We start from the raw sequence: 25,913 nt of genomic DNA, 5'->3' as shown, positions 1-25,913 counted from the left end.
TGCGAGCGACCCCTAGCGGCGGGTGCGCGGTACCGCCCCGCGCCGGACCTGCCCGTGCCGCTGCCCAGCCCCTGCCTGTGCTCCTGCCCCTGCTCAACCCCTGCCCTCACCCTGCCCCGCGGCACATCAGACCCGACGCAGGAAGAACCACGCTGGGGCCTGTGGACAGAATGAGCTCTTTATCAGTCACAACAGCCGGGCACCGCCGCCCCGCAGCTCCCGCTGCCCCGGGCTCCCGGCCCCGGGCAGGCAGGACCCCGCTGCGCCACTCTGGCGTCTGGCCGGCTCCGGGTGCAGGCTCTGCCCCGCGCAGGCAGGGACGCCCACGGGAGGGGACCCGGCTGCTGCCAGCCGTGCCCCTTCCCGAGCAGCCCGGCCACAGTGCGCTGCCGGCGGCTCCTTGCTGGCGTTGGTGGGTGCTCGTTCTTCAGCACCGAAGGTCTCGGCAAGGCTGGGAAAGCCGGGCCGGGAGCAGCTACGAGGAGCCACCACGGCCCATCCCTGCCACTGCCCGCGTCGCCTGCTCGGGGATGCAGGCTGGGTCACTGAGGATGGAGGTGGAAACGCTCAGCTGCCGGAGGGAGCTCAGGACGGCTGCGGGGAGATAGACGTGGGACACGTGAGCTGCCCCCATGCCCTGAGGGCTGAAAGGGTTAACCCATCCCGGGGGAGATGGCTCTTCCCGACACCTCCCTGACACAGCAGAAAACTGAAGGGACACCCCTGCTCCGAGCCCTGCCCAGCCGGGACGCAGGCTCTCCGCAGGCTGGATGGAGCACGGGTGTGAAAGGAACGTGGAAAAGCACCGAGCACACAGCCCCAGAGCACTCGGTGGGTGCTTCCCTCCCGTGCAGCAGCAGCAGCGTGGTGCAGCGCCAGCCCCACTGCCCCCCGGGACACCCCTGGCCTCTTCCCCTCTGCATTCTCATCAGTCCATGCCGCGGGCCAGCCCGGCACCTTCAGGGCGCTGCAGACAGGCACAGGGACACCTACTTGGCCGAAGCGCTGGGAGAGAGCAGTGCTGATCCAGCCAGGCCAGAGACGTCTGCGTGAGGCTCTCCATGCTGGCGGTGGAGACCATGCCATTGAAAGACTCAAAGAGGGGCCGGATGATGATACTGAACTGATGGGAGCGGAGGAGTTAAGGGCCAGCATTGCCAAGAGCATGGATTCCACCTGTAAGGTTCAGGCAGCACTCTCCTACAGGTAGCAGGACAAACCTCCCTGCCCAGACCTGGGCAGACCTGCCGTGTCCCTTTCTCAGCACAGCACCATGCTGGGCACCAGCCCATACTGCTGGAGCGATGGGGAACTGAGTGTCACTAGGAGGCAGTGGGAGAGCTGTGTCACCCCCATTACAACTGAAGCTGCCAGAAATGGTTGATTAGACACAAGGCAACTCTTCAAGGAGACTACTAGCGCAGTGTCCTCTGGAGTGACCAGGAGCAGGGCATACCAGTGTGTCCAGTGTGCTCCTCTGCTGGGACCACCACTGGGGACTGGTGATTTTGTGCACCACTTTGACCACCCATTCCCTGGCCCTTGGTCTCCTCCATTCTTCCAACCACATGGAGCCCAGACTTGTGTCCCAGGCATGGACACACCTGGGTTTCCAATGTGTGCCACGTGGCCACCAAGACCAAGCCATCTTATCCCCAACTTTGTGTCTGGACCTTTCCTAATCTCTACTTGATGGCTGCTGCCTCCCACAGCCAGTTCCCACATTACCAGGAGCTCTTGCCTGCACGAGCTCAGCTCTGCCAGTGACTGCTCCCCAAGGACTGACCATTTACACCTACAGGGTTTGCTCCCTCGTAACAGAAGCTGCCTCCTAATCTCAGCGTGTCCCACCATGTGCCATTGGCTGGGAAACCTCTTCCCATGGCCTCCAGAGCCTCTTGAGCTGGAGGGACCCCACAGACCCAGGAGCAGTGGGTGGAGCAGAGGACCTGGTGTCTGTTGGAGGGTTCTGAGCGAGCTGCAGGCACTGGCCCCAAAGGATACGATCCAGAACTTCCAGTTCTGCAGCGTGGAGGAGCGGACGTACTCGTCAAACATGCTGCGCATCTGGTCGAAGCGCTGGCGTGTGATGGGCACCCCTGTGGCTGGCAGCTGCTCCTGGCAGAGGCTGTGGGGCACCAGCACTGCTGTGGGTCCATGTTCAGGAGGCTGGGAGCCACAGGGGCTGCCCTGGGGGGAGAGGCTCCGGCAGGACCTAAGCTCTCAGTAGGGGTGAGCAGGCAGCATCCCCCTCCCAGGGCAGCTGTGGGGCATGGCCCCATGCGCTGGTCCCACATGGCACTGCCTCTTGAGCATCATCCCTCCTCCAAACAGGGTTTGAGGTGGGGCAGAGTCAAGTGCAGGTCCTGGGAGGTGCTCAAGGGACCTGCTGTGTCCTGCTGCCTCCCCAGTGCTTGCCCTGCCTGGATACCCCGATGCAGGCAGTGGCTCCCTCCTGCCTGCCCCAGCCATGCCCCCCTTACTTGATGGAGCCATTGAGCTCCTCGATCTGCTCCCGCAGCCGCTGTGCCTCGTCCTGCAGGGCTGCCCGCTCCTGCTGCAGCTTGCAGATGTACTCAGCTGTCTTCTGCAAGGTGGTGGCCTTGCTGACCTGAGGGACACAGAGTGAGACAACGCAGGGAGCTGCTGGGACTGGCAGGGTGTGGGGCACCCAGTGCAGCAGGGCTGGCAATGCAAGAGGTGCCCTGCTCCAGTGCCCAGACCACCCTGGCACAGCTGCACCATATGGGTCTCCATGTGCCTGCTGCAGGCTTGCAGCCTCCTGCCCAAAGGGCTGGGGTACAGGACAAGAGCTCCCTGCACTGGGGCAGGCTGGAGATGCAGCATCTCCAGGGGACCCACCTTGTCCCTCCATGCTCCGGGCTGGCCGGTCCGTGCAGCCCTGGACACTCACCTTGATGCTGGGCTGGGCGTTCAGCGTGCTCACCAGGCTGTGCAGGGTGTTGAAGCCCAGCTTGATGTTGAAGCGCCTCTTCTGCTCAGCAGAGATGTGTGTGATGCGGCGGCTCTCCACCTGCCAGTGGAGAAGTGCCATCAGGCACCTCCTGGCAGCAGGGCCAGCCCCGAGCCACCGGCCCCAGCGGGGCTGAGCTTGCCCAGAGTTTGTAGTGAGGGTATGGGGGAAGCTTGGAGGGCAGCAGGAAAAGGGGGTGCGTATGGAATTGGTGCCTCCCGTAGCTCCGGGTGTACCTTGCTGGGCTCAGGCCTGCCCCGACATGACACGGGATGGTGCAGGGGGATGCCAGTGCCCAGCCCTGTGGTGGGTCTCGGGGAAGCCTGGCCAGGTTTGGGCCAGTCAATGCCTGGAAAAGGGAAAGTAATGCTCTGGGGAGAGAGGCAGCAGCAGCCCCTCATGATGGGTGGACATCAGGATCCCATGCTGCGATGGGCAGAGAAGAGCAGCCTCCAGCATTACCCCAGCCCCAGGGCATCTGCCCCAGCATCCAACCAAATCTTATCAGTTTCTCCTGTCCCAAATCCCACTCATTTTTTACAACGGCTCAGAAATGGGAACATCTGGAATGTGACATTTGAAGTTCCCAGTGTTTCTTGTGGTGGAATTTGCCAGGGGAGCGGAGTGAAGGCAGCAAGGCAGTGGTCTGCAGCACCAAACCGAAACAGAGGGTGAGACCAGAGCCTGGTTTCCAGCCGCCGCTCTGGTTCCTGCGGGTGAAAGCAGGGCACTTCCTGCTCAAAACCCAAGCTCCGGGTTTTCAAAACCACAGCCCGACATTTTGCTCCTTTTTGTCTTTTCCTGTTTCTGCTTTTGTCCCTGTAGAAGAAGGCAGGTGAAGGGACTGTGCCCTCCCTCCCACACACAAAGAACTCCTCCGTGCTGAGCCGGGTAAATGTAAATATCTGGGATTGAAGTAAACCTGAAACATCCCCGTAACGTTTGGTGCGGGCTCCCTGCAGGGAATGCAGTGTCCTGGGGAGCTCCCTCGCGTGCCCCAGACTCACCGCAAGCTGGTGTGGGGGACAGCCGCTCCGCCTTGGGCACCACCAGTGCGCCCGGCTGGGTGCCCGCCAGCGGCACCGGCACCACCTGGGAAGGGCTGGAGCCAGGAGCCAGCCCTGGGCTCAGCCGGGCCATCCTGGAGAGGAAGGCGGCAGGAACGTCGGGGACAGCGCTCTGCTGCAGGGAGAAGGCAGAGGGAAGGGGGAGGTTGGGGACCCAGCGCCCCACGTGCGCCGGGGACCAGACCTTCCCTTTGGGTTGGTCGGTGCCCAGGCACTGACATCAGAACCGCGGGGGAACAGGGAAAGGGGACATGCAACTTCTTCCCACCATCTGCAGGGCAGCCCCAGCCCCATCGCCCCAGGAGAGGGGCCCTGCAAGGGGGTGCTTCCCACCTCCACCCCGTTTCTTTACAGGTGGTTCCTGCCCCACATGCCACCTCCTTCTCCCTGTGCCTGTCCAGCTCCATATTGCAAAGGGTGACCCCACAGAGCCCCGTCTCCCCCCTTGCCCTAGCTCTACCCCTGCCCAGCAACAAGGAGAAGGCAGTGCCTGACCTGAGGAGGCATTTCCCAACCCGGGCGCTAGGCAGGTGCTTACCGGGGAAACAGGGGATGTGGGCACGAGTCCTTCACCTATCGGGCTTGGGGCATCCAGGACTGGCTCCTGCTTGGCTGCAGAGGGCAGGGAGCAGAAGGGAACTGCTGTGTGAGGGTGCTGGGGCCCTGGGGACCTATTCTGCCCCCCAGGACAACCAGCCCCCCCCCAGCACAGGCATTGCTGCAGCCCTTCCCTGCTGTCTGTGTCAGAGAAGGGTGAAGCAGCCCTTAGAGAGAGAGCTGCCTTTGCTCCCTACAGCAGTGATATCTTCAGGAGTCTTGGTGCAGGCAGGGACCCCCAGCTCCCCCCAGACATCCATGACAGCCTGCGTGGGACCTGTCCCATCTCATGTATGGGCAGCAGGTCGGGCAGGACCCCTCAGCCCATCTGTGCCAACAGGAGACCAGGCTGGGGACACAGGGACTTGGCAGTGGTGCCCGTGGCTGAGCCCTGCGGGGAGACCTCCCTGGACATGGCTTCCCCCCGCCTTTGGGGCTGCCTCACTGTGGGGGCAGCCACACGCCCTGCCCAGCATCCCCAGCATCCAACCCCAGGCAGGTAGTGGGGTCCCACCTCCAATCCCCCCCCAACCCCACCAGCATCTCCCCCCACCAGTGCCTGGCCCCGGGCCCCCATACCTGCGGTCAGGAGCTGGCTCAGGCAGGGGTTGGGCATGGCCAGGGGTGTCGGTGGGGGGGGTCCCGGCAGCCTCTTCACCTTGGTGCCATTGGGCTTTGCCTTCAGTCGCTCGCTCTTGCCCTGGGGCAGCCCCTTGGGGTGGGCAAACCTGGGGTCGCCCAGCAGGGAGGTGGGAGGCAGGAGCTCGGGGGCAGCCGGGCCAGGGTACCCCGGGGGAACCATGCCTACAGCATAGCCCAGCTCCGGGGAGTGGGGGGCGAAGCAGGGTGCTGAGAGGGGGGATGTGGGATGGATGAGGAGCGAAGGGCTGGGGGAGCTGGGGTAGGGGAACTTGCAGCGAGGTGCTGGGATGGGGGAGCACAGGGGGTCCGGGCTCAGCACTGATGTCCCGGGGGACAGGCTGGGAGGGGGGTAGTGGGGTCCTGGTGGCTCCAGGCTGGGGGGCCCGTACTGCAGCAGGGGCTTGTGTCGGAGCTGGGGGCTGAGGTCGCTGGGCACTGTGGTGGGGGTGTTGGGGGGCAGCAGGGCTGGGGGGAGCTCGGGGCCCAGGAAGGCGCCGTGGAGGCCAAGCTGGGAGGCACCGCCGGGCTGCGGGAGACACAGGGTGGTCAGAGCAGTGGCCGGGGCACTGCGGCCGCGGGCTGCGGGCTGTGGTCCTGCTCACCTGGAGGAGGGTGCTGGGTGAGAGCGGGGCCTCGGGGCTTGTGGGCAGCCCCCGAGCACCCATCAGGCACCCCCCATCACTGAACAGGGGCTCGGCCATGGGCATGAAGCAGGGTGGCTCCTGGTAGCCTGGCTGCATCTGCGATGGCAGTGGCCGGTGGCTGGTGAAGATATCTGTGGAGACAGAGTGGTGGGCATCAGCAAACCTTCCCAGAGAGGGGATGTCAAGCCCCAGGGCACACTGGGTCAAGCTGTACCCCATTACCAGCACTGCCAGAGGTTTGCACCTGTGGCCCGCCTTGCCACGTCAAGGGGATAGGAACACCCACCCAAGGGTGCCACCCAAGGCAGGGGACCCCATCCTGACACCCAGCCAGGCACCTTCTGCTCCAGGGCTGCTCCCAGGGCTAGGTGGCTGTACAGCCCCTCCTGAACCAGCTCCAGTCTGGGGCAGGCACCGTGACCCCCAGACTGTGGGGCAGCCACAGCGGGCGGGCTTGGAGGCACAGCTCACAGCATCCCCCAGCCATGGGGGATGTTCCCCTGGAGTCATGGTGAGCTCTTACCCCCCCCCCCCCGCCAGCAGTGCCATGCATGCAGCCTGCGGCTAACCACATCCCATGGCCTTCCCGAAGCTGAGCCCCGTGACCCTGCTGCGACTCCCTCTCCCTTCCTCTCCCCTTCCCACAACCCTGCTCCTTCCGCAGGCCCAGACGCTGTGGCGCAAAGGGCTGGCCTGACGCTTTGGGCCACCTCCTTGGGGAAATGAGCTCCCCGGGCACGGCAGCCCCATGCACGCTTCGGCTTGGTGCTGGCGCTGTGGCTGCCTGCGCCAGTGCTGGCTCGGGCAGCACCACCAGGAGGGTTTGCCCTGGAGAGGATGACTCTGAGCTGGGGATGGGGCTGCTGGATGCTTGCCGATAGGATGGAGCAGGAGTGCTGGCTGGGTTTGCAGGCTGGCAGACTCTGTGCCTGAGCAGCAACCCTGGCATCCCCTCTGGGGAGCACCCAGCCATGCTCCCAACCCCTTGGCTGACATGACCATCACTGCCCCAGGCTCCATCTTGCTTCCTGCAGAGCCCAGCTCAGTCCACATGCTGTCTCTGGTGCCCACACGCGTAGCCATGCCCCAGGACTCTGCTCTGCCTCCAGTGTGGCGCAGACTCCGGCACCCAGCGTGCCCTGGCTGGGACCTGCAAAGCTCTGAGACCCTTCTGAATCTCCATCAGAGAAGCAAACATGCCAGCAGAGTGGGATGCCATGGAGCTGAGCACGGTGATGACTCCAGCGGTGCCATGTGCTGGCAGCCAAGGGTAACCCCAGTGCGAGACAGTGCAGTGCCGCCCCTGAGCTGCCCCACTCAGCCCTCAGCCTGACCCTTCCCCCTGCCAAGGATACGGTGAATGCCAGGGAGCATGGCAGAGCCATCACTGCCGTTCCACTCATTGTGAGCTGTGGTGCTGCCAGGCAGGGTCTCAGCCTTCCGAGGGTGCAGCACCCAACCCCACGTTGCCCCCAGCTCTTCGTCATGCCCACACGGCACACTGAAGCTCTGCGGGTATTTATAGGCATTTCTGGTGCCCAGCTCTGCAGATTCAATTCCTCTTGTGCCTCTTGCTCTGCTGCATGGATGGAAGGGGGCTGGCAGCTCCTAGGAACCCCGTCCCCCCTTCTTCTTACCTCTTCCCCACCCCACAGCTCTTGCCCACACTCCTCTCCACCATTGCATCACCCTGACTTCTCCCCAACAGTATGGTGCGGCCAGGGCACATCACTGCTCACGGGAGAAGAGCCCGTGCGGATGGCACACCACACCTTTGGCATCCCATTCAAACCCAGGGCTGGGACTGGGGCTACAGAACCCATTCCTAAACCAAAAACACTCCAGCATTGGCACCAGGCCCCGAGTGAGCCCTGCAGCAAGGTGGGGTGATGCCACCCCATGGGATGCCAGTGCTGCCCCCTGCACCCCAGTGCCCTGTACGGGTCCTACCTGGAGCGCAGTGCCAGCAGAGCTTGGGGCCCGGCTGCTCCCTTGCCTCTGCCATCAGGACTTCTCCATCTGCCCCACACCGTGCTCCGGCACCCGGGCGAACACAAGGAGCTTCCTCCTTTGGGGATTGGTTTGCCTGTGCTGACTGACAGGCGCTGAGCTCTGCCACCACTACCACACACAGTGGCAGCCCTGTGAGCCCTGTGCTGACCGCTGCAGCGCCCACCCTGCACGTGTGCCCCGTGGTGCTCTGTGCAAGGCTCCCTGCTACACACCCTGCTAGAAAAGTGGCCTTAGGGGCACGATTAGGTTGGCTCTGGCAGCCTGCGCCCAGCATTCAGCCCCCATCTCCTCTCCCCAGTCATCCCACAGCCCTGTGGGATCATGACCTGGCACTGCCCATCACATGGGGTGTGAGCACCTCTGCTCCTACACCCCTGCCCCACACACCCCCTCTGCCCAGCGCACACCCACCTCCCTCATCGCTGTCACAGGACTGTCAGCAGGGCTGCTCTGCGCAGCATCCCAGGAAATGCCATGTCTGGGACAAGACTCCCACTCACGGGAGCACAAAAGCCCTGGGGCACACAAGCCATACCTGGGACGCTGTCTCTGACCCCAGCTGGACTTGAGACCCTCCCCAGCCCCAGCAGTCCCCCCATGTGGATCTCCAGAGTTTGGGCAAAACATGAATTATAGAATCCTATAACGGTTTGGGTTAAAGGGACCTTAAAGCTCCTCCAGTTCCAACCCTTGCCATGGGCAGGGACATCTTCCAATAGAGCAGACTGCTTCCAGCCCCGTCGAACCTGGCCTTAAACATTCCTTGGAAGAGATGCTCTCCTGCAACGAAGTGGCTTGCAGTAAGACCTGTTCCATTCCCACGCAGCACCCTTGAGCAAAATGCTGGCCTTTTCCCCAGGAAACAAAAGACAACTTGGCTGCTAATAGAAATGTATTGGTTCAGGTGGGTAACCCCCTGCCCCTTGCCATCTCCTGCTGAGCATGAGGCTGTGCCGTGTGGTGGCACAAATGGCAGGTTCTAGGCCTGCTACTGTGACACTGTTGTGGTGAGGTGCTGCTTGAGAGGGGCTAGAGCAGACTGCCAGCCCTGTGCAGGGTCTCTCAGGGCAAGGGACACTTGTCATGTATCACTGTGGCTCATTCGGAGCTGTTCCACCTACCAGTGACTGGCACCTACTTGGGGCACCTGGGGACAGGAGGCAAAGGGCCAGCAGTGGGAACAGACCCTCTTCCCAGAAAGGGTCTCATCCTGATGGGACCTCTGGAAGGAAGGAGCCAAGAAGATGCTGGCAAGAGCCTTCCCATCACATCCCTCCCTGGGGCATCCCCCTGCCTGTCCCAGCACATCAGAGTGTCCTAGCCTAGTCCCTGAGAGCATCTTATCTTGCATCACGCCATGGCCGTGTGGTTCAAGCACCCCTGTTTCCTCCTGCCAAAGGAAGTGGAGATGGCTGTGGAGCTCACAGGGTGCTGATGGATGCACAGAGGGGTCCAGAGATGCTGGTGTTGCCCAAGGCCACCAGCTACCTGGGAAGGCTGCAATAACCAACCCACGCTGGCTTCCAGCCTGAAAAGCATTCCCAGGCCACCAGCTCTGGCATGTTTGAGGGCAGAGCTGGTCCCCAGTGCAGCGTGTACCGGCAGCGCCTTGCCCTGGTATATGGGGACACTGGGGACCAGGACACGTCCCAGTTGACCCCACGGCGCTCACGAGCACAGCTTGGAGCCTGCCTGGTAGCGCTGGTGGCAGCCCCATGGCAGGAGGCTGCTATTGCCCACTCCCCGGTGTGCCCTCAGCAGCCCCCTTGCCCCAGGTGGCCATCAGTGCTCGGTTTGCCACTGTCCCTGGCGGGGCACAGAGCACTGCCCAGCACGGGGACCCGCTTCTCGGCCAGCCCCCGTGGCTGCTCAGCCTGGCAATGGCTGGGCAGGGGGCTGAGGAGGGGGACCCAGCAGCACAGAACCTGCTCTCCAGAGGTGTCCCCTCTCTTGTGGAGGACACTTGGCATTTGGCTGCAGCCGAAGGGAGGTGGTTTGGCACCCTGGGATCCCCCCGATTTCTCTTTGTAGAAATCCGGAGCCGTGGAGGTTCTGCCCCGCAGCCTGCCACAGCACCCTGCCCGTGCATGCGGCTTTTCCATGCCAGTGCATGTCTGGGGCTTTCAGGCCACCCCTGCAGCCCCTGCTGCTGCCTGGCCAGTTTTGGGCTGCAGCGGGGTGCAGACCGTGCTGGGTTGTGTGGGATGTGGCTGGCTCTTACCTGAGATCTCCATATCATCCAGGCTGGGCTGCAGGGGCGCCAGGTCCGGCTGTATCATGTCAGCATTCCCAACATACGCTGGAAGAAGGCAGAGCTGCAATGCTGGGGCCCAGGCACAGCACCCTCAATACCCCCTTCGGGGTTCCTCCCTGCCCTGCCCTCATGCCTGCCTGGCTGTGACCCCCCGTGGCACCCCAGAGTCACCCTGGGCTGCTGCTCCTTGCACTGGCAGGGAGGTGGGTGCCCACTCTGTGGAGACCCAGGACCATCCCGACCCCAGCATCCTGCCCACCAGTGCCCCTGGGACTGCATCCAGTGCCCAAGAACTCCAGGGAAAAGATGATCCTTGACATCTGGTGCTGCAGGAGCTCCAGGGACCTGGCCAGGCAGGGACAGCAGAGGGTGGCCATGGAAGGCAGGACCTGTCTGCTCCTCACCCAGGGCTGGCAGCACTGCCCTGGAGTCTGGTGCAAGGTCCGTCACGGCTCTAGTGCTGCCTGGGCAGCTCAGCACATCGCACCTGAGGCAGTCTGTAGGGAGCCACCCAAGGAGGGGATGTTCCCACCCTCCCCAAATGGAGTTCTCACTTCGTAGCACTCCCTGCTCCTGCCCCAGCAGGAAGGATGCCAGGGGATCCTCTCTGCTCAAAAGACACAGGCAGCAGCTCCCAGGGTCTAAGCCAAGAGGCAGCAAGGTGCTACCATGTGTGCTGCACACCTGGGCATCCTGCTAGAGCATGGTCTGGAACACCTACCATCCTCGGGGAGTGCCTGATGGGCACTGGGCGTCTGTGTCATGGTGAAGAGGGTGTCAGAGATGTCCGAGAGGAAGGTATCCAAGTCAAAGTGCTGCCTACCCCCTGGCTCCTCTTCCTCATCCCCAAGCAGCATGGGCACCACGTTGCAGAAGAGCTGGTTGCACCATTTCTCCATCGGCCTCCAGAGATCTTCATCCTGCATGAGATGAAGCAAAGGAGCCGAGTGGGAAGGGCCCATGCCTGGCTCCCCAGCTGCTCTCCCAAGCAGCTCCCATGCTCCCTACAGCATTTATCACTCCAAAGCTTCACACCTGGCACATTGGTGCTTCCAGAAGTGTGAGTGCGGCATCCTAAGGGCTTGGCATCCCATCCCATAAGGCTTGGCATGCCCTGGTGCTTTTCCCTGCCCTTCTCCCAAGCTGCCCAGTGCAGGAGTTTGTGTTGTGCCCCCCTAATGCCCCCTCCCCACCCTTCCCCAGCAGACTCACTTGCTTTGGACTGGAGACCTCTTCCTCCCGAGTGGTCTTTCGGAGCTGGAAGGCGAAGATAGCCCATGTCACCCCGCAGCCGAGGCAGGCACAGTGTGGGGCAGCGCCAGGGGCAGGGCAGAGGGGAGCAGTACTTAGGATGGAGGTCCCTGGAGGGCTCAGTGTGGCTGCCATGAGCTCACATCTGCCTTTACTCCACAGGGTCTGGGCTGAGCAGCTGTGGCGGTGGTGGGACTGGTGCTGTGTGTGACTGCCAGCACCCTGCCTGCCTGTGTCACCCCAGCCTTTATGGGTCCCAAGCGAGTAGCTGGGGGTGAGGCTGGACCACGCTCCACCCCATGTGGCAGGAGGCCAAGGCTGTGGTGCCAGCCTGAGCAGAGCAGGCAACCAGAGCCGCATGGAGCCACCCAGCCTGCCTGGCAGCACGTGCTGGCAGGGTGAGATGTGGCTGCCAGCAGCATGCCTGCGAATCCCAGCCCAGCCCAACACGTGTGCTGTGGGTGCGCTGCCAAACCCAGCCCCAGACAGTGCAAAAGGCAGGGGACAGTCAGCCAGAGCACAGCCAGCACTGCAGACAGCATGCGATGGGGTCCCCATTGAACTCCTCCCCACCAGCACCATGTGAGCAGCCAGCATCCCCTCCCAGGCTGGCAAGAGCCGTCCACATCCTGCTCCCGGTCAGCCATGGTTCCATGCTGGGTATGTTGGTGTCCTGTCCCACCACTGACACCACCACGGGACACGCAGCACCATGGGCAGAGCCACTCACTCGCTTCTTGTAGTAGATCCTCCACTTGTGGTACTCCCTCATCACCACCTCGATGCGGCGTTTCCAGTAGTTGCCCTCCAGCACAACAGCCTGGTGGGGCAGGACAGGGGGGTGAGGGCTGATCCCCACAGCCCACAGCCCCCCACAGCCAGGGCTGCTTTCCTTGTGCCACATCAGAAACACCTTTCCCAGCAGATCCGTGACACACTGCGAGCTCTGCCCCTGCACTGCCAGACCTGCTCCTGCAAGGGACCGTGCCCTACCTCTGGTTTTCGGTGCTCATCAGCTTCTGAGCCCTCAAGCGGGGTGATGAAGCCGCATACAGGATTCTTCCTCCGCTCCACATCTGCACATGGGAACACACAGCTGGCTTACCTATGGGTCCAGCCCTGGGCAGCCCCATCCCGTCTGGCATCGCCTGCACTCGGCAGGCACAGGGGCTCTGGCTCCGTACTCACACTGGATGTACCACGCTCTCCAGATTGCATTGTTGAGACGAATTTTGTCCCGGCAAAGCAGCCGCAGCCCCTTGAAATTCTTCCACTTTGGAGACACCAGCTTCCCACTAAAACACCAAGCAAAGGAGAGGCTGAGGGGCAGCATCCCCGAGCCTGCCCAGTTCAGGGTCTCACAAGAGGGAGGTGTCTCAAGAGGGGACCAGGCCACCAGCGTGGTGGCACGTCTGGAGCGGGAGCAGCCACGTGGCTGTGCTGCAGGCTGTTAGCCAGGCACCTCTGGGAGCCCCCGCGAGAGCACCCTGAGCTCACGTTCACCTTGGGAGCAGCACAGACCTAGACCGTGAGCTTCACAGACCCACATGAGGCTTCTCGAGCCCCTAGGACTAAGGCAGATTGAGGCTCAAACTCGGCAACAAGGAGGGACCCCGCTGCCCCCCACCAGCACATCTCCATCCCGGCCTCAGGGGATACAAAGAAAGTTTCCTGCCCAGGAAAGATGCTGGGGGGATGTGGTGCTGTGGCTCTTGCCTCACTGCAGCATCTCCCCCTCTGCTCTGGGGAGCTCCCTCTGCAGCCCTGATCCAGCTCTGGGGCAGCAACACGAGGGACGTGGAGCTCTTGGAGAGGGTCCAGAGGAGGCCATGGAGATGCTGCGAGGGCTGGAGCAGCTCTGCTCTGGAGCCAGGCTGAGAGAGCTGGGCTGGGGCAGCCTGGAGAAGAGAAGGCTCCTGAAGGGGAGACCTGAGAGCAGCTCCAGTGCCTAAAGGGGCTGCAGGAAACCTGGAGAGGGGCTTGGGACAAGGGCCTGTAGGGACAGGCCAAGGGGAATGGCTTGAACCTGCCCGAGGGGAGACTGAGATGAGCTCTTAGGCAGAAGCTGTTCCCTGTGAGGGTGCTGAGGGTGCTGAGGCGCTGGCACAGGGTGCCCAGAGAAGCTGTGGCTGCCCCATCCCTGGCAGTGCTCAAGGCCAGGTTGGACACAGGGGCTTGGAGCAAGCTGCTCCAGTGGAAGGGGTCCCTGCCTGTGGCAGGGGTTGGAGCTGGAGGAGCTTTAAGGTCCCTTCCAACCCAAACCAGGCTGGGGTTCTGTGGTTCTGTTTCTGACCCTTCTTTTAATGCCAGGCAGGGCTTGGAAAATCTCCCTTCAGCTGGGGGCAGGCGCAGGTAGAAGGACAGGCATCTGCATGGGTCTAGGAAGGCAAGAGAGAAAACTGGAGTATGTTATAGACATTAAGGGACACTCACTTGTGCCCCAAGACAGGCACAGAGCGGGACCAGCCCTGCCCTCAGCCCAGCACTGCCCTGAGCTCTTCTCCGCACCCATGTCCTACAGACCTGTGCCCCCCATCGCAGCCCCCAGCCCGCCCTCCTTCCCGTTTCCCAGCTCCCAGCAGCAGCTGTGTTTGTTCTGCAGCGCTCTGTGGTGCGGTGATGTCCCTAATGGGGCCCACAGTGCAGGCAGCCTCATTTCACTAATCGTCTTGTTCCCTTCCAGCTGAGGGGACATGGCCTGGTGTGCACCGACCACGGAGGTCCTGAGGGTCCTGCTGCCCCAGGAGCTCCATGGGGATGCTGGGGTCTCTCTGCATGACTCTGGGGTCCTTTTCCCCTCTGCCTGCGTGTTCAGCAGCTGCCCTGGCTCTCCCACCTATGAGGGCATGGCCTCGGGCAATGTCAGCTTCACAGAGGGGCCCTTTTGGGCAGGCTGGAGGCTGCACAGCATCCCTCCCCAGGAAGTCCATGCTGAGAGTTTGCCCCTTAAAGAGCTCAGTGCTATTTTGGGTCCCCCTTATGCTGGGCACATGCATGGAGGAGGAAGGGTTGATGCTGGGCTGGGTTTAGGGAGGCTGTATTCCCTCGTTGCCAGCATCTCTTGGGTCCCTCAAGATGCTGTCAGTCCATGTCCCCAGGGAGGTGCTAGGGATGACAGCAGTGCCTGGGTAAGGCTTTAAGTAGCAGCACACTTGTTCACTCAAGCTTGTGAAACCTCAGAGCACCCCTGAACAAACACTGGCCTATTCTGCATTAACCTGCCCTTTGGAAATCTGGCACGCCACGGCACAGCAAGTGGGGCTCCCTCCCTCTGCAGCGGTACCAGCAAGGAGCTGGATTGCAAACAGGCTGCTGTCCCCAAGGTTAGAGCCTGGGCAGGCAGCAGTGCAGGCAGAAAGAGCCCTGTCCTGGCCCTTCGCAGCTCTGCGGCGGGAGGAAGCATGCCAGGGTGGAGGGGAGAGGAGGGCGATGCTGTCCCCTCTCACTGCAGGGAACAAGGACGGGGACCTCTTCAGCTCCACAGCCTGATGCAGGGATGTGTCTGGAGCAGGTGCTCCCATCCATGGGGTGGATGGGGATGGTCTCCCCAAGGAGACCCAGCCCACCCCACGGCCCAAGAGGCTGGGGAAGGACCTGTGTCCTGTGGCTCCAGCCTGCAGAGAGTTAAGGACGTGGCTGTGCACTGGCCACTCTGCTATCATCAGGAGTTTGAACTTTCCCCCGTGGCACAAGGCAAACAGCGCGGTGGTGCCAAGCAGAGGAGCCAATGGAAGGGACGGGTTTCCCGGGCACGTGGCCATATCATACCGGTCAAGGCTACCCGGCCACCCTCACCGGTGCCGCCCACCGACAGCCAGGGCAAGGGAGGCAGCACGAACTCAGGACCACAGCCCATGGATGTGCACCTCCACCACGCTTGGGGCTGGTGGGGTTGTGGCCATGGAGCTGCTGCGGGTCCTGGGGCAGATGGGAGATGCCTTTGGGCTTTGCCATAGGAGCCTTTGTCGCCCATTAACAATCCTTTCAGTTTTGGGGCTTATCAGGCTGATCTTTGCTCCCTGGTTTGCCTTGGAAATGGCCCCACCCTTCCCAGGGAGGTGAATGCAAACCCAACGCTGAGACAGGAGAAAGGTTTGGGATGTCCCCGACTGCCCCATGCTGCAGAGGAATGGGGACGCAAGTGCCACCATCGTCTAAGGGGGCATGGGGTGAGGTAGGAACCGGGTTCAGCCTGGGACCAAACCTGCTGTGGGTCAGCACCGACTCTGTTTTGTCTAGTAGCTCCTGGGTTTGCTCCATGATTCATTCAGCCTGTCCAGAAGTTTAAGGTGTTGCAGCCCCTGCCTTCATGGCAAAGTGAGTAATCTGCTCTGCATCAACAGCGAGAGGAGAGGGGAGGAAGGATCTGGTGTAGATGCAGGGCTGTTGGGACGCAGCGTGCCCCAGGGTGGCTGAAAGAGGACAGCATTCCCTGCAAGTCCTGACTGCTCATGTTCCATTTCTCACAGCTTTTGCTCCTAAAATAATGTTTTGCTCTGGAATTTTTATGCGCTAAGATGCAGAGTCTGAGAAAGGAAAGTTAAAAATCTAACCACAATTTTCCTGGAAAGTGCCTCCAAGTAAAAAACCGACCGTGCTCAAATCCAGCTTCAAATCTCTGCTGTCTAAATGAGCTTTTTTTCTTCACCGCATTGTGCTGATGGAGAGGCTGCTGCTCCAGCTCGGCATCACGCTGCCTGAGTTAACTCGAGGGCAGTGTTGTAACAAAGGTGTTAATAGGGTGTACTGCGGATTAGATAGGGACCTGCTCCGTGTATTTACTCCCAGATTGGAATGCTACTACACTCACAGCTCTGCCTCTTGAGCAGCCACCATCCTTCCTGCATAGCAAGCATGGAGTGCCCCAGAGGAGAAGGAAAGTTCTTTAAGTTGAACCTGCTTAAGCGGGTCCAGAGGAGGCCATGGAGATGCTGTGAGGGCTGGAGCAGCTCTGCTCTGGAGCCAGGCTGAGAGAGCTGGGCTGGGGCAGCCTGGAGAAGAGAAGGCTCCTGAAGGGGAGACCTGAGAGCAGCTCCAGTGCCTAAAGGGGCTGCAGGGAACCTGGAGAGGGGCTTGGGACAAGGGCCTGCAGGGACAGGCCAAGGGGAATGGCTTGAACCTGCCCGAGGGGAGACTGAGATGAGCTCTTAGGCAGAAGCTGTTCCCTGTGAGGGTGCTGAGGCGCTGGCACAGGGTGCCCAGAGAAGCTGTGGCTGCCCCATCCCTGGCAGTGCTCAAGGCCAGGTTGGACACAGGGGCTTGGAGCAAGCTGCTCCAGTGGAAGGGGTCCCTGCCTGTGGCAGGGGTTGGAGCTGGAGGAGCTTTAAGGTCCCTTCCAACCCAAACCAGGCTGGGGTTCTGTGATCTGAGTCTTCTTGCAAATAGCTGTCCAGGAAGCTGGATAGCTGCAAACCAAGGTGGGCGTCTTGGTGATCTCTGGAGATATGACCCCCATGTACATTCGAGTGGGAACAGACTTGAATACCAGCCAGCTCCTCTGCACACTGCTTGTACAGGACGAGCCCCAAATCCTTGGAAAATGACAGAGAAAAGGCACACAGCTCCCTGCCACTAGCGACAGCACAACATGCTCAGCATGGGTGGGTTCAGCCCAAGCCTTTCCTTTCCCCTGACCCACTATTGCCCTTCGTGTGGATAATCCACAGCAGAAACTGCCCGACCCACCGCAAAGCCTCAAGGGGTTCCGCTGCCATCGGCACCGAGCTCTGCCCCCCCTCGGCTCCTGCCGCCGTCCAGCCAGGGTACAGGCAGCATCCAGGTGGTCTGAGGTCTGGATGAGTCCAAAGCCTCCTTAGATGGTGGGGATGGACCCAGCAATCCCAGGATGTGGCCACGTCAGTGCAAGGCACTTCCAGCCACTCTGAGCTAATGCACAGGGCTGCGGGCGGGTGCTGGTGAACTGGGGGAGACGGAGGTGAGGGATTTGCTGGGAGGTCAAAGGGAAATTCAGGATAATCCGGAGAGAAGGAAACGGGGAGAGGGCAGCCCAGTGTGTATATCACTGTGATCTCTGCCTGGGTGCTTTCTGCCCTGGTGCATGAGTGTTCAAGGCACTGTGAATTACAGAATCAAAGAGACAGTATGGCAAAGCTATGTGAGCAATTCCAGTGCTAGGAAAGCCTCAGAGCCTGCTATCAGCTTGCCAGGAGGATGGATTCGTAGGGAGTGTAAGAGTGTAATTGAAGCCTGCCTCCATTTAAATCACGAAAGGAGCAGAGTTAATACTCCAGGCGTCTTAACAGCCTGATGCCCCTGCCCGCTAAATCTCTCGTCTCAGCATCTGCAGGGGAGCAGAGGAGGTTAAATCTGCATCCCACCCTAAGAACAGCTACAGAAGGCTTCTGAAGCACAAGACAGGCACGTGCAAAATAACACCACGAGTGGCTGCAGTTTGCAGTTCCCATCTGCACCCAGTTTTTTCTCCCTTCAGGAGGACAGCTCCCCAGGTCAGGGATCCAGTGGCTCCCTGCAGTGGGTCACAGGAAGCTGTGTGAACAAAGGAGACCCACTCTGCAAGGCGGGACACGGGGAGTCCCACTGCAGTCACGGGGAGAAAGAGCTTGCTTGGGTGGGGAGACCACGCTAAGGCCAAAGTGTGAAGAGATCCTGAAGGAGCTCAGCTCCACATGCTCAGCTTTTGGGGGGAATGAAGGCAAGTGAGCTGCAGGGGGGGTGAACCCGTGGAGAAACAACAGCCTAAGGAAGGGATTCGGAAGGGATTCAGAAATGCAGCGCGTTGCAGGAGAAGGAGTGGAAGACGTTCATGAAGTCTTTGGTAGGAGAGCTGCTGGGAGTGTCCTGGAAAATGGGTACTGGGGAAAAGGGCCTGGGAACTGCTGCATCCCAGCACCAGGAGGAAGACCTGGTGGAGGAGGAGGGGGTTGCCTCTCTTTGAGAGATCTGAAGAAAGAAGTTACTGCCAGAAGCCAGCTTGATGTGGAGAGAGGGCTCCTTTCCCAGTGAGGATGATGCTCAGTCCAGCCCCTGAAGGGATAATACATCAGATCCTCAGGGTGACTGCTCAAGCTGAGACAGGACTGCCAAAAACATCTGTGAAGTGCCACGGAGGAGCGTTGGAGAGGGGAGGAATTACAGCTGCCCACATGAATCTGGAGGGTTGGAACTACATGATCCTAAGGTCCTTTCCAACCCCAACCCTTCTGTGATTCTATGATTCTATGAAAGCTGAGCTACAGCCATGGAAAACGATACTGTTTAGAGAGTTTAGTGGATTGCCTTGGAAATTGTGTGAGCCTGGGCAGCAAGGGATGGGCGGCTGCAGCAGCCATGGCTCAGCCAGCAGCTCAGGAGAAGTGATAGCTCTCTGCATGCAGCACTGCTAAGGACAAGCTTGGGTACTGTGTCCAGACTGGTGGCCCTGACGAAAGAGGGACGCTCACAAACTGGAGTGATCCTGCAGCAGGGTGCTAAGATGGTTGGCGACTAATGTGCACGACAGAAGAGGAGGGTGACTGATGTGTGTGTTCAGCCTGGAGAAGAGAGGCTGGAGAGAGCTGGAGGGATGGAGCCTTGCCTGCAGCATCATGGCCAACAGCAGCTGCTGCCAAGGCAGCTACACCCTGCCCCTTTCCCCTCTGCCCAAGGAGCACCAGAGCTTGGGGCATCCAGAGGCTGTGGCGCATCTCAGGAGTCAAGAGCTTGAGCACTTGGGGTGGAGCAGTGCCTGCTCCTCCAGCCCCGAGCTGCAAGGGTCAGAACACAACAAGTGTGGGGGAGTAAAGGAGTGTGGCCAACAGTGCCTGAATGTCCCCTGTGTGTAGCATTCAGGGGTGACTTGCCCCTGACTTGTCCCCCCATGCTGAGGCTCACCATGGTCCCACAGAGTGCCAGCACCTGGGAGGAGGCTGTGCCATGCTGACCATGAGCGAACCCTGCAACCAGTGATGTGGCCATGGGCCAGGTGTACACAGCTATGTGGCAACGAGTACCCTTGGAATGCTGTCCCAGCGCCCCATGTCACCAGGGCTGTGCTGGAATATGACCACATATTCCATCATGTTCAGCACTCGAGGTCTTCAAGGCATAGCTAAAGGTCAGCAACTGAATGAGACCCTGTGTGAAACAAGGCAATAGACAACTCCTGAAGCCTGTTTTGCTGAGGTTTTGTTTTTGCATGGACATTGTCATTCCCGGTTTTCACCTGGACATTTTGGGAAAGCTATGTAAGCAGGTTTGTGCTGACACCAGTTGAGCAAGTCACTCTGGTGCTATGCTTGAGAGAACTCAAAACCTTGGGGCCTTGGCAAAAGAGGGGAGCTGCCTCCAAGAGTGTGGACCAAGGCACTAAGAGACATGATGCAGGCTCTGCTGTTGTCACTGAGAGACATGAGCAGGTCCCTACCATCTTGGTTTTGGCTGATCTGTGTGGCTGGGGGAATGATGCAGTCACCCGTCCCATTTTGAAGGAGAGAAGGAGGGCTGCTTTCAAAGGCCCTGGACAAAGCCCTGTGCAGCCATCCAGCCCCAAGTGCTGCTGCATGCCCTAGAATAACCTCGGGACACGTGGGCAGAGCCAAGGACGGGAAGGCAGGACTCCTGCTCTGGGCTGGATTGCCAAAGACTAAGTGTTGACTGCCCACAGGGTTATTGCTGCTCTACAGGGAGTGCAGGATCTGGCCATGAGGGTGCCACAGCTGGATGCAGTGACTCCAGATCTCATGAGAAGTTGGAGAAGGGTTAAGCTACATGTGAAGAGAGAAAGAACTCATCTGGCTCCACAGCCAAGAACCCAGCACCAGCTCTTTGTCCCCCAGCCCTCCCAGGCTGGTGGGCTTTGAGCACATTGCACATCGCAGTCCAATGGAGAAGGAGAGGAAGATGCCAGTTTGCAGCAAGTGTCTGGATGGGCAGCAGGGCTCAGCCAGCCTCACTCCTTCAAAGAGCGAGGGGGGTCCATGAGACACATGCCAGCAAAGGGTCCCTGCGACTCACCTGTACTCCAGGCTCATGCACTCGAAGAGCCGGGTGAGGGTCGGGTCGATGCTCCGGGGATCGGCCGCTTCGGGCTCGGTGCGGTGATGGCGCCGCCGGGGCAGCGAGTCGCTGTGCGGGGACGACACCATGAAGTGACCACTGTGGATGACCTGAGAGGGGTTCTGCGCCCTGGCACCAGCTCCTGTGCCACCCACAGCCGTGTCCTCAGAGTCTGAGTCAGAGTCAGACATGGGGCATGGCCCAACCACGGGCTCCGGGAAGGGTCCCCGGAGCCCCACCTGAGTTCCTGCCATCACCTTCACTGGCCTGCCCCAGCACTGAGGTCCATGTCCTGGAAGTGCCAGAGCGCTGGGGATGCTGTGTCGGCGCAGAGCACGTGCCGCTGGGCTCCGCAGCTCAGGACACCCACACCACACCACACCACAGCCACACCACACCTCCTCCTCCTCGGCTCCGCTCTCCCTTCCCCGGCCCACGCTGCCTGCTCCGCACTCCAAGGGTCAGCTTTCGTTTTGCCGAGCAGCGTCACCAGCCCTATTTATAGCGGCGGCGGCTGATCCCGCCCATGGCACCCTGCGGCCGGGACACAGCGCTCGGGCACGGGCCACTGGCCCCCTGCCACGCGAGCTTCAGCTCCACTCCTGCTCCCGCCGATGTGCCCGACGGCCCCGGCTTTTATCTGCCCTGCGAAGCCGGGGCGGGCGGGCGCGGGTCCCCGTCCCCTCCCCTCCGGCGGCCGCGGGTGCGCTGCGGTGAGCTCTGTTTACCCGGGTTAATCACTGCCCCGGGCGCGCTGGCTGTATTTACCCAGTGCCTCTGCCCTAATGTATCTCCGTGCACTTCCAAGGGAACAAATACAGATTAAGGGACACAAACAGGTGAAATTATAGCAACGGGCACCCAGCTCAGCACAAGGAATGTGGAGTTACCGAGCCATGTGCTGAGAAACAGCCCAGGCAGGAGCCTGCTCCAAGGGGTGACCTGGCAAGAAAGGGGATGCGAAAGCTGAATGCAAGAGACAACAACAGTGAGCTCAGGTGTGGTGAGATTTACACACCTTGTAGTCATGCAGTCCTTCAAATGGGTTGTCTTCAGCTCTGAGGTGTCCTGAGAGATGCTGACAGGCAGCCCCCTCCAATGCTCTTCTTTGAGAAATACCGAGACCTGTTGCCATAGCATGTGCCATGCCAGTCACATCTATGTCACAAGCATCTCCTCACTGACCACAGCCACAGGGAGACACAGTCATGTAACTTCAGGCCTAAATCACTTCTTTTTCTTTCTAGTTTCTGGCTACTTCTTCCCTAGCTCCCAAACCTGGCACAAGCACGCACACCTGGAGAGCACCCAGGACAGCTTTTGAGTACCTCTGATGAAAACACAGCATAAACAGTGGCATAAAACTAACATAGCATCTGAGCTTTAATCCAGCTTGCAGGTGTAGCAGAGCACCCTCCGTAGCACACTGGTGGGGCCTTTTGCTGCTCCAGAGGAGTGAGCTCCCATCCAGGCGCTTTTTCAGAGCTGCAAGAAGCACATGTACAAAGAGCTGGTTTGGGTATTTTCACACTGATGGGTGCAAACCCCACTTAGAAACTGATTCCTTGCTTTTCAGGCAGATCTGTGCTGCTCCATAGCTCTTTCCCTGCTCTGTGATTCAGCACCACCAAGTCAGCCCATCCCGAGCTGCCTGTCAAGGTAATGAAGAGAAATCATTTTAAGACTACTGTGTGCAGACATTGTAAAGCAATGATGGGCATGTGGGTGTCCTGGGAAACTAAGAACTAGACAAGCCAGAAGAGAAACAAAGATACCGGAGATGCGCCGGGTTTCTGGGAGTGCTCCTACTGCAGAGCCATGCTGTGCAAAAGGGATTTTCCAGGGTTTGTCCCAGGATCATTTACCATCTGTTTACCACTGAAGGCAGACTTTGGTCTTCTGGGACAGCATATGTCTAAGGGAAGCAGAGAAATACATCAGTGAGGCTTTTAGGGACATCATAACTCCCTCGTCCCTGGTCCAGCAGCCCTTGTGCCACAGAGGAGGGAAATCTCTTGGATGAAAGGCACTCAACCTGGGGAAGGGGTTGATGGTTCCCTCAGAAGGACATTCCCCATCAAACGATGGACCAGAGCAGGGATCCCACAGAGGAATGGGCAGGCTGCAGTGGTGAGGGGTTTTGTAACTGGCTGTTTGGATCCTAAGGCCTGGTACAGCCACATAGGTGCAACAGAGTCTTGGAGAGCGTGGCAAGGGAGTTGTAGACCTGAGTGCAACACAAGGTGGATGTCCCAGAGGTGTCCCAAGATGTGCACTGCCCCGCGGGAGGTTAGAGGTCAGAGTCCCCGCAGCAAGACTCCAAAATGACCCCAACACCATCAGCAGGGAGAAACCGCCTCTGTGTCTGGGAGGAGAACAGCGTTGGGACTGAGAGGTCCCAGGAGCCCTCACCAAGCTCCACCAGAACGTTTCAGATCTGCTGACAGTCGCTGGGACCTGTTCCTTGCCTGCCAAGGGAATGGAGGTGGCACAGACAGACAGCGGCCACTTTTGGAAGGCTTGGCCACCCATCTAGGGATCGCCAGTGTTAGAGGTCTCATTTCTGCACCAAGTGGTGGGAATTGTAATGAACATGGAATTTGTGGGACCTTGCGGATAAATACAATAACCTGAGGAAGAGTCAGTGGAGGTTTTTAGAGGAAAGCTGTGGCTCAGCAATCTGTTACGGTTGCTGGAAGGAGAGGCGTTGTACGCGAACACAAGTGATCTGATCAACATCGTGTAATCCAAAAAGCTTTTAAGGATGTCCGTCCTAGAGTCTCAAAGACACTGAGCTGCAGCAGATCAATAGCTTGCAATGCTGGAAAGCAACAATAAGAGTAGCTGGTTAATATTCACAACGTGGCCTATTGGATGCTACAAGTACCTCTGCTGGGGCTGGGTTTTTCAGAAAAGGCAGTAAATAGCACAGTGACAACAGCTTCTGGTGCGGAAAATAATTCAGGACAGTCACATCCAACAGTGTCTGCAGAAAGCTTCAGAAGGTTTCAGGCTGCAGAGGGAGCGGGTGATAAAGTGGCAAAAGAAATTCAATGCTGATAAAGGAAGTGCAGCCCTAACTGTACTGTACACAGTGAAATTGGCGATTACCGTTCAAGAGGTAGATCTGAGGGCAATTGTAGGCAATCCTCAGGAACAATTCAAATGTAAAAAGGCTTCAGAATTGTAAGCGAAGGAACGGATTCTGAGCACAAAGCATCGCTTGCCCTTGTATAAACTGGAGGGTGCTCGCAGCTGGGTGCAGTTGTGGTGCCCAGCTCAGAAGAGAAATAGAAGAACTGAAAAGGCCACTGAGATGAGGAGGCTGGGTGATCAGAGGTGGGAATGGCATCCCTGAAAGAAAAAGCTGAATAGATCAGGGCTGCCTGTGTTAGAAGAGAGATGAATGAGGTGGAACACACTGGGGGTGTAGATACTGATGCAGCAGGAATGTGGTTAGAGAATGGTTATTCAGCACTTTTCACAGCACAGGAACCAGGGGCACCAGGCAAAGCAATGTCTGGCAAGTTCATCTCAAGATGTATTCCTGAACCCATAATCCATGCTTGTGCAAGCTCACCATATTTCCTGGAGATAGCTCTGAGGACCACATTTTCTACGAGGAAGCAGATGAAATTCCTGTAGGTAGGCTCCATCCTAGACACCAAATGGTGACCAACAGAGGGGACTGGATTAAAGCTCGAGAACTGGACTGCAGGATGCTGGCAAGTGGATGCAGTCTCACTAGCAGTGCCTGCAATGGCTCCTGCTTTGCAGGGATGGGTGAAGGAGATGGTGCCATGCTGCTGGTCTTGCCAGATTTCCCATGGGGTCAGTGGTCTTCACCAGGGCAGCTGAAGAATGGAGGAAGAGATGGAAAACTCTTGCCACGGGCTCACTGTACCCACTTCCCTCTGGAGCTGAGGTCCTTCACAAGGAACACCCAAGCCCTCCCCAGTGCTGCTGCGTGAGGCCACAGTGGTGGCAGGAATGAAGTCCTGAAAAAGATAGAGCCCCACCTTGGAGGCTGATGACCCCTGAGTGACAGCAAGTTCTAGTGTCATGCTAGTCATGCAGCCATCTGCAGGTTTGCAGCAAAAATGCTCATTTGGGAAGGCTGGATCTCCAGATTGCTGCAGCAGAAACCATTGCACCCCAAATGGCTCAGAACCAGACACAACGTGCCTGTTGTTGCCTGTCAGGATTTTTTCAAGGCCAGGTTGGAAGGGGCTTGGAGCAAGCTGCTCCAGTGGAAGGGGTCCCTGCCCGTGGCAGGGGTTGGAGCTGGAGGAGCTCTAAGGCCCCTTCCAACACAAACCAGTCTGGGATTCTGTGATTTTCTGCAATAAAATGTCAACAACTATTCCAGAAGCCATTATCATCCCAGAGCTCATTTAGGGATTGGAGGAGGTGGAAGCACTAGGCACTGGTGCAGTTTTGCCACCTACAACTGCAGCCTGTTGGCTCGGTGCTGTGTTACAGGGATCAGATTTAAGGCTTTAATCTGATGACGCTTTCCAGAGTAACTGAAAGCTGCAGGTGCCAAGGCAATCTCTCCTTTGGTGTGGACAAGTACCACATGCACGAGAAGGTCACCTCACATGATCTTTGCACATCATCAGAAAGGACCCTGGGGACTGCCTCGGAAACGGACAGCTGTAGGGCCGAGATGAAGCACAGCGTTCTTCCTAGAAGCAAAGAGCTCATCATTATGAGCAGTGAAAGTGAAATATAGTCTTAATGAGAACTAGCAGGCAGCTAGTACTAGCAGCTTTCTCAGCACCACGGGTGGCTGTTGCTCTTAAAATGTGATGATATGTGACTCACCGTGGGGACATGGCCCTTCTTCCATCTCTATCTGCTGCCGGAAGTGCTCTTTCCTCTGGGATGTCACAGCTGTGACAGTCCCAACGGTGGCAGTGCTGCCATATCATGCCTACAGCACATCACTTCTCTGCTTCCTCTGCCTTTTAATGGGGCTGGCCTTTGCTTGCCCTGAGTGTGTGGGTGCCCATGGGGCAGGGTTTCGTAGAATCATCATAGAATGGTTTGTGTTGGAAGGGACCTTAAAGCTCATCCAGCTCCAGCCCCTGCCACGGGCTGGGACACCTTCCACTGGAGCAGCTTGCTCCAAGCCCCTGTGTCCAACCTGGCCTTGAGCACTGCCAGGAATGGGGCAGCCGCAGCTTCTCTGGGCAACCAGTGCCAGTGTTTACTGATTTATTGATCTGGGCAGGATTTGAGCAGGTTGCTGTGAAATGAAGGAGAGAAACAACCCACAAGAGGCAAATTTAGGAACTGGAAACACAGCTGAATGGAGCAGGCACTTCCCAGGAGGCAGAGAGGCACAGAGCAAAGGGAGCACCTGAGGAGCCTGGGTCCTCCTGCAAGCCTACAGGAGGAGACCCCAGGGATGGAGTCCCTCTGTGCCAGAGCACTATGGCAGACGCAGGTGG

At 59.2% G+C, this 25,913-nt stretch overlaps 1 protein-coding gene across 1 annotated transcript; it reads right to left on the bottom strand.

Moving 5' to 3' along the window:
* Positions 1–164: 164 nt before the first annotated feature.
* On the bottom strand, positions 165–21,074 carry MLXIPL (MLX interacting protein like). Its single transcript, XM_065694370.1, is given in 17 exon segments — positions 165–594; positions 994–1,123; positions 2,005–2,128; positions 2,484–2,611; positions 2,915–3,034; positions 3,211–3,323; positions 3,982–4,156; positions 4,580–4,653; positions 5,218–5,840; positions 5,842–6,055; positions 10,159–10,236; positions 10,913–11,111; positions 11,404–11,448; positions 12,173–12,262; positions 12,436–12,518; positions 12,631–12,737; positions 20,416–21,074. Coding segments are annotated over 17 exon segments (2,718 nt in total). The 5' UTR covers positions 20,712–21,074; the 3' UTR covers positions 165–475.
* Between the last annotated feature and the right edge of the window lie 4,839 nt (positions 21,075–25,913).

This window comes from Lathamus discolor, chromosome 14 (assembly GCF_037157495.1).
Source record: "Lathamus discolor isolate bLatDis1 chromosome 14, bLatDis1.hap1, whole genome shotgun sequence".
NCBI lineage: Eukaryota > Metazoa > Chordata > Aves > Psittaciformes > Psittacidae > Lathamus > Lathamus discolor.
The sequence above is the reverse complement of the archived record's forward strand: the minus strand, read 5'-3'. Positions and strand labels throughout refer to the sequence as shown.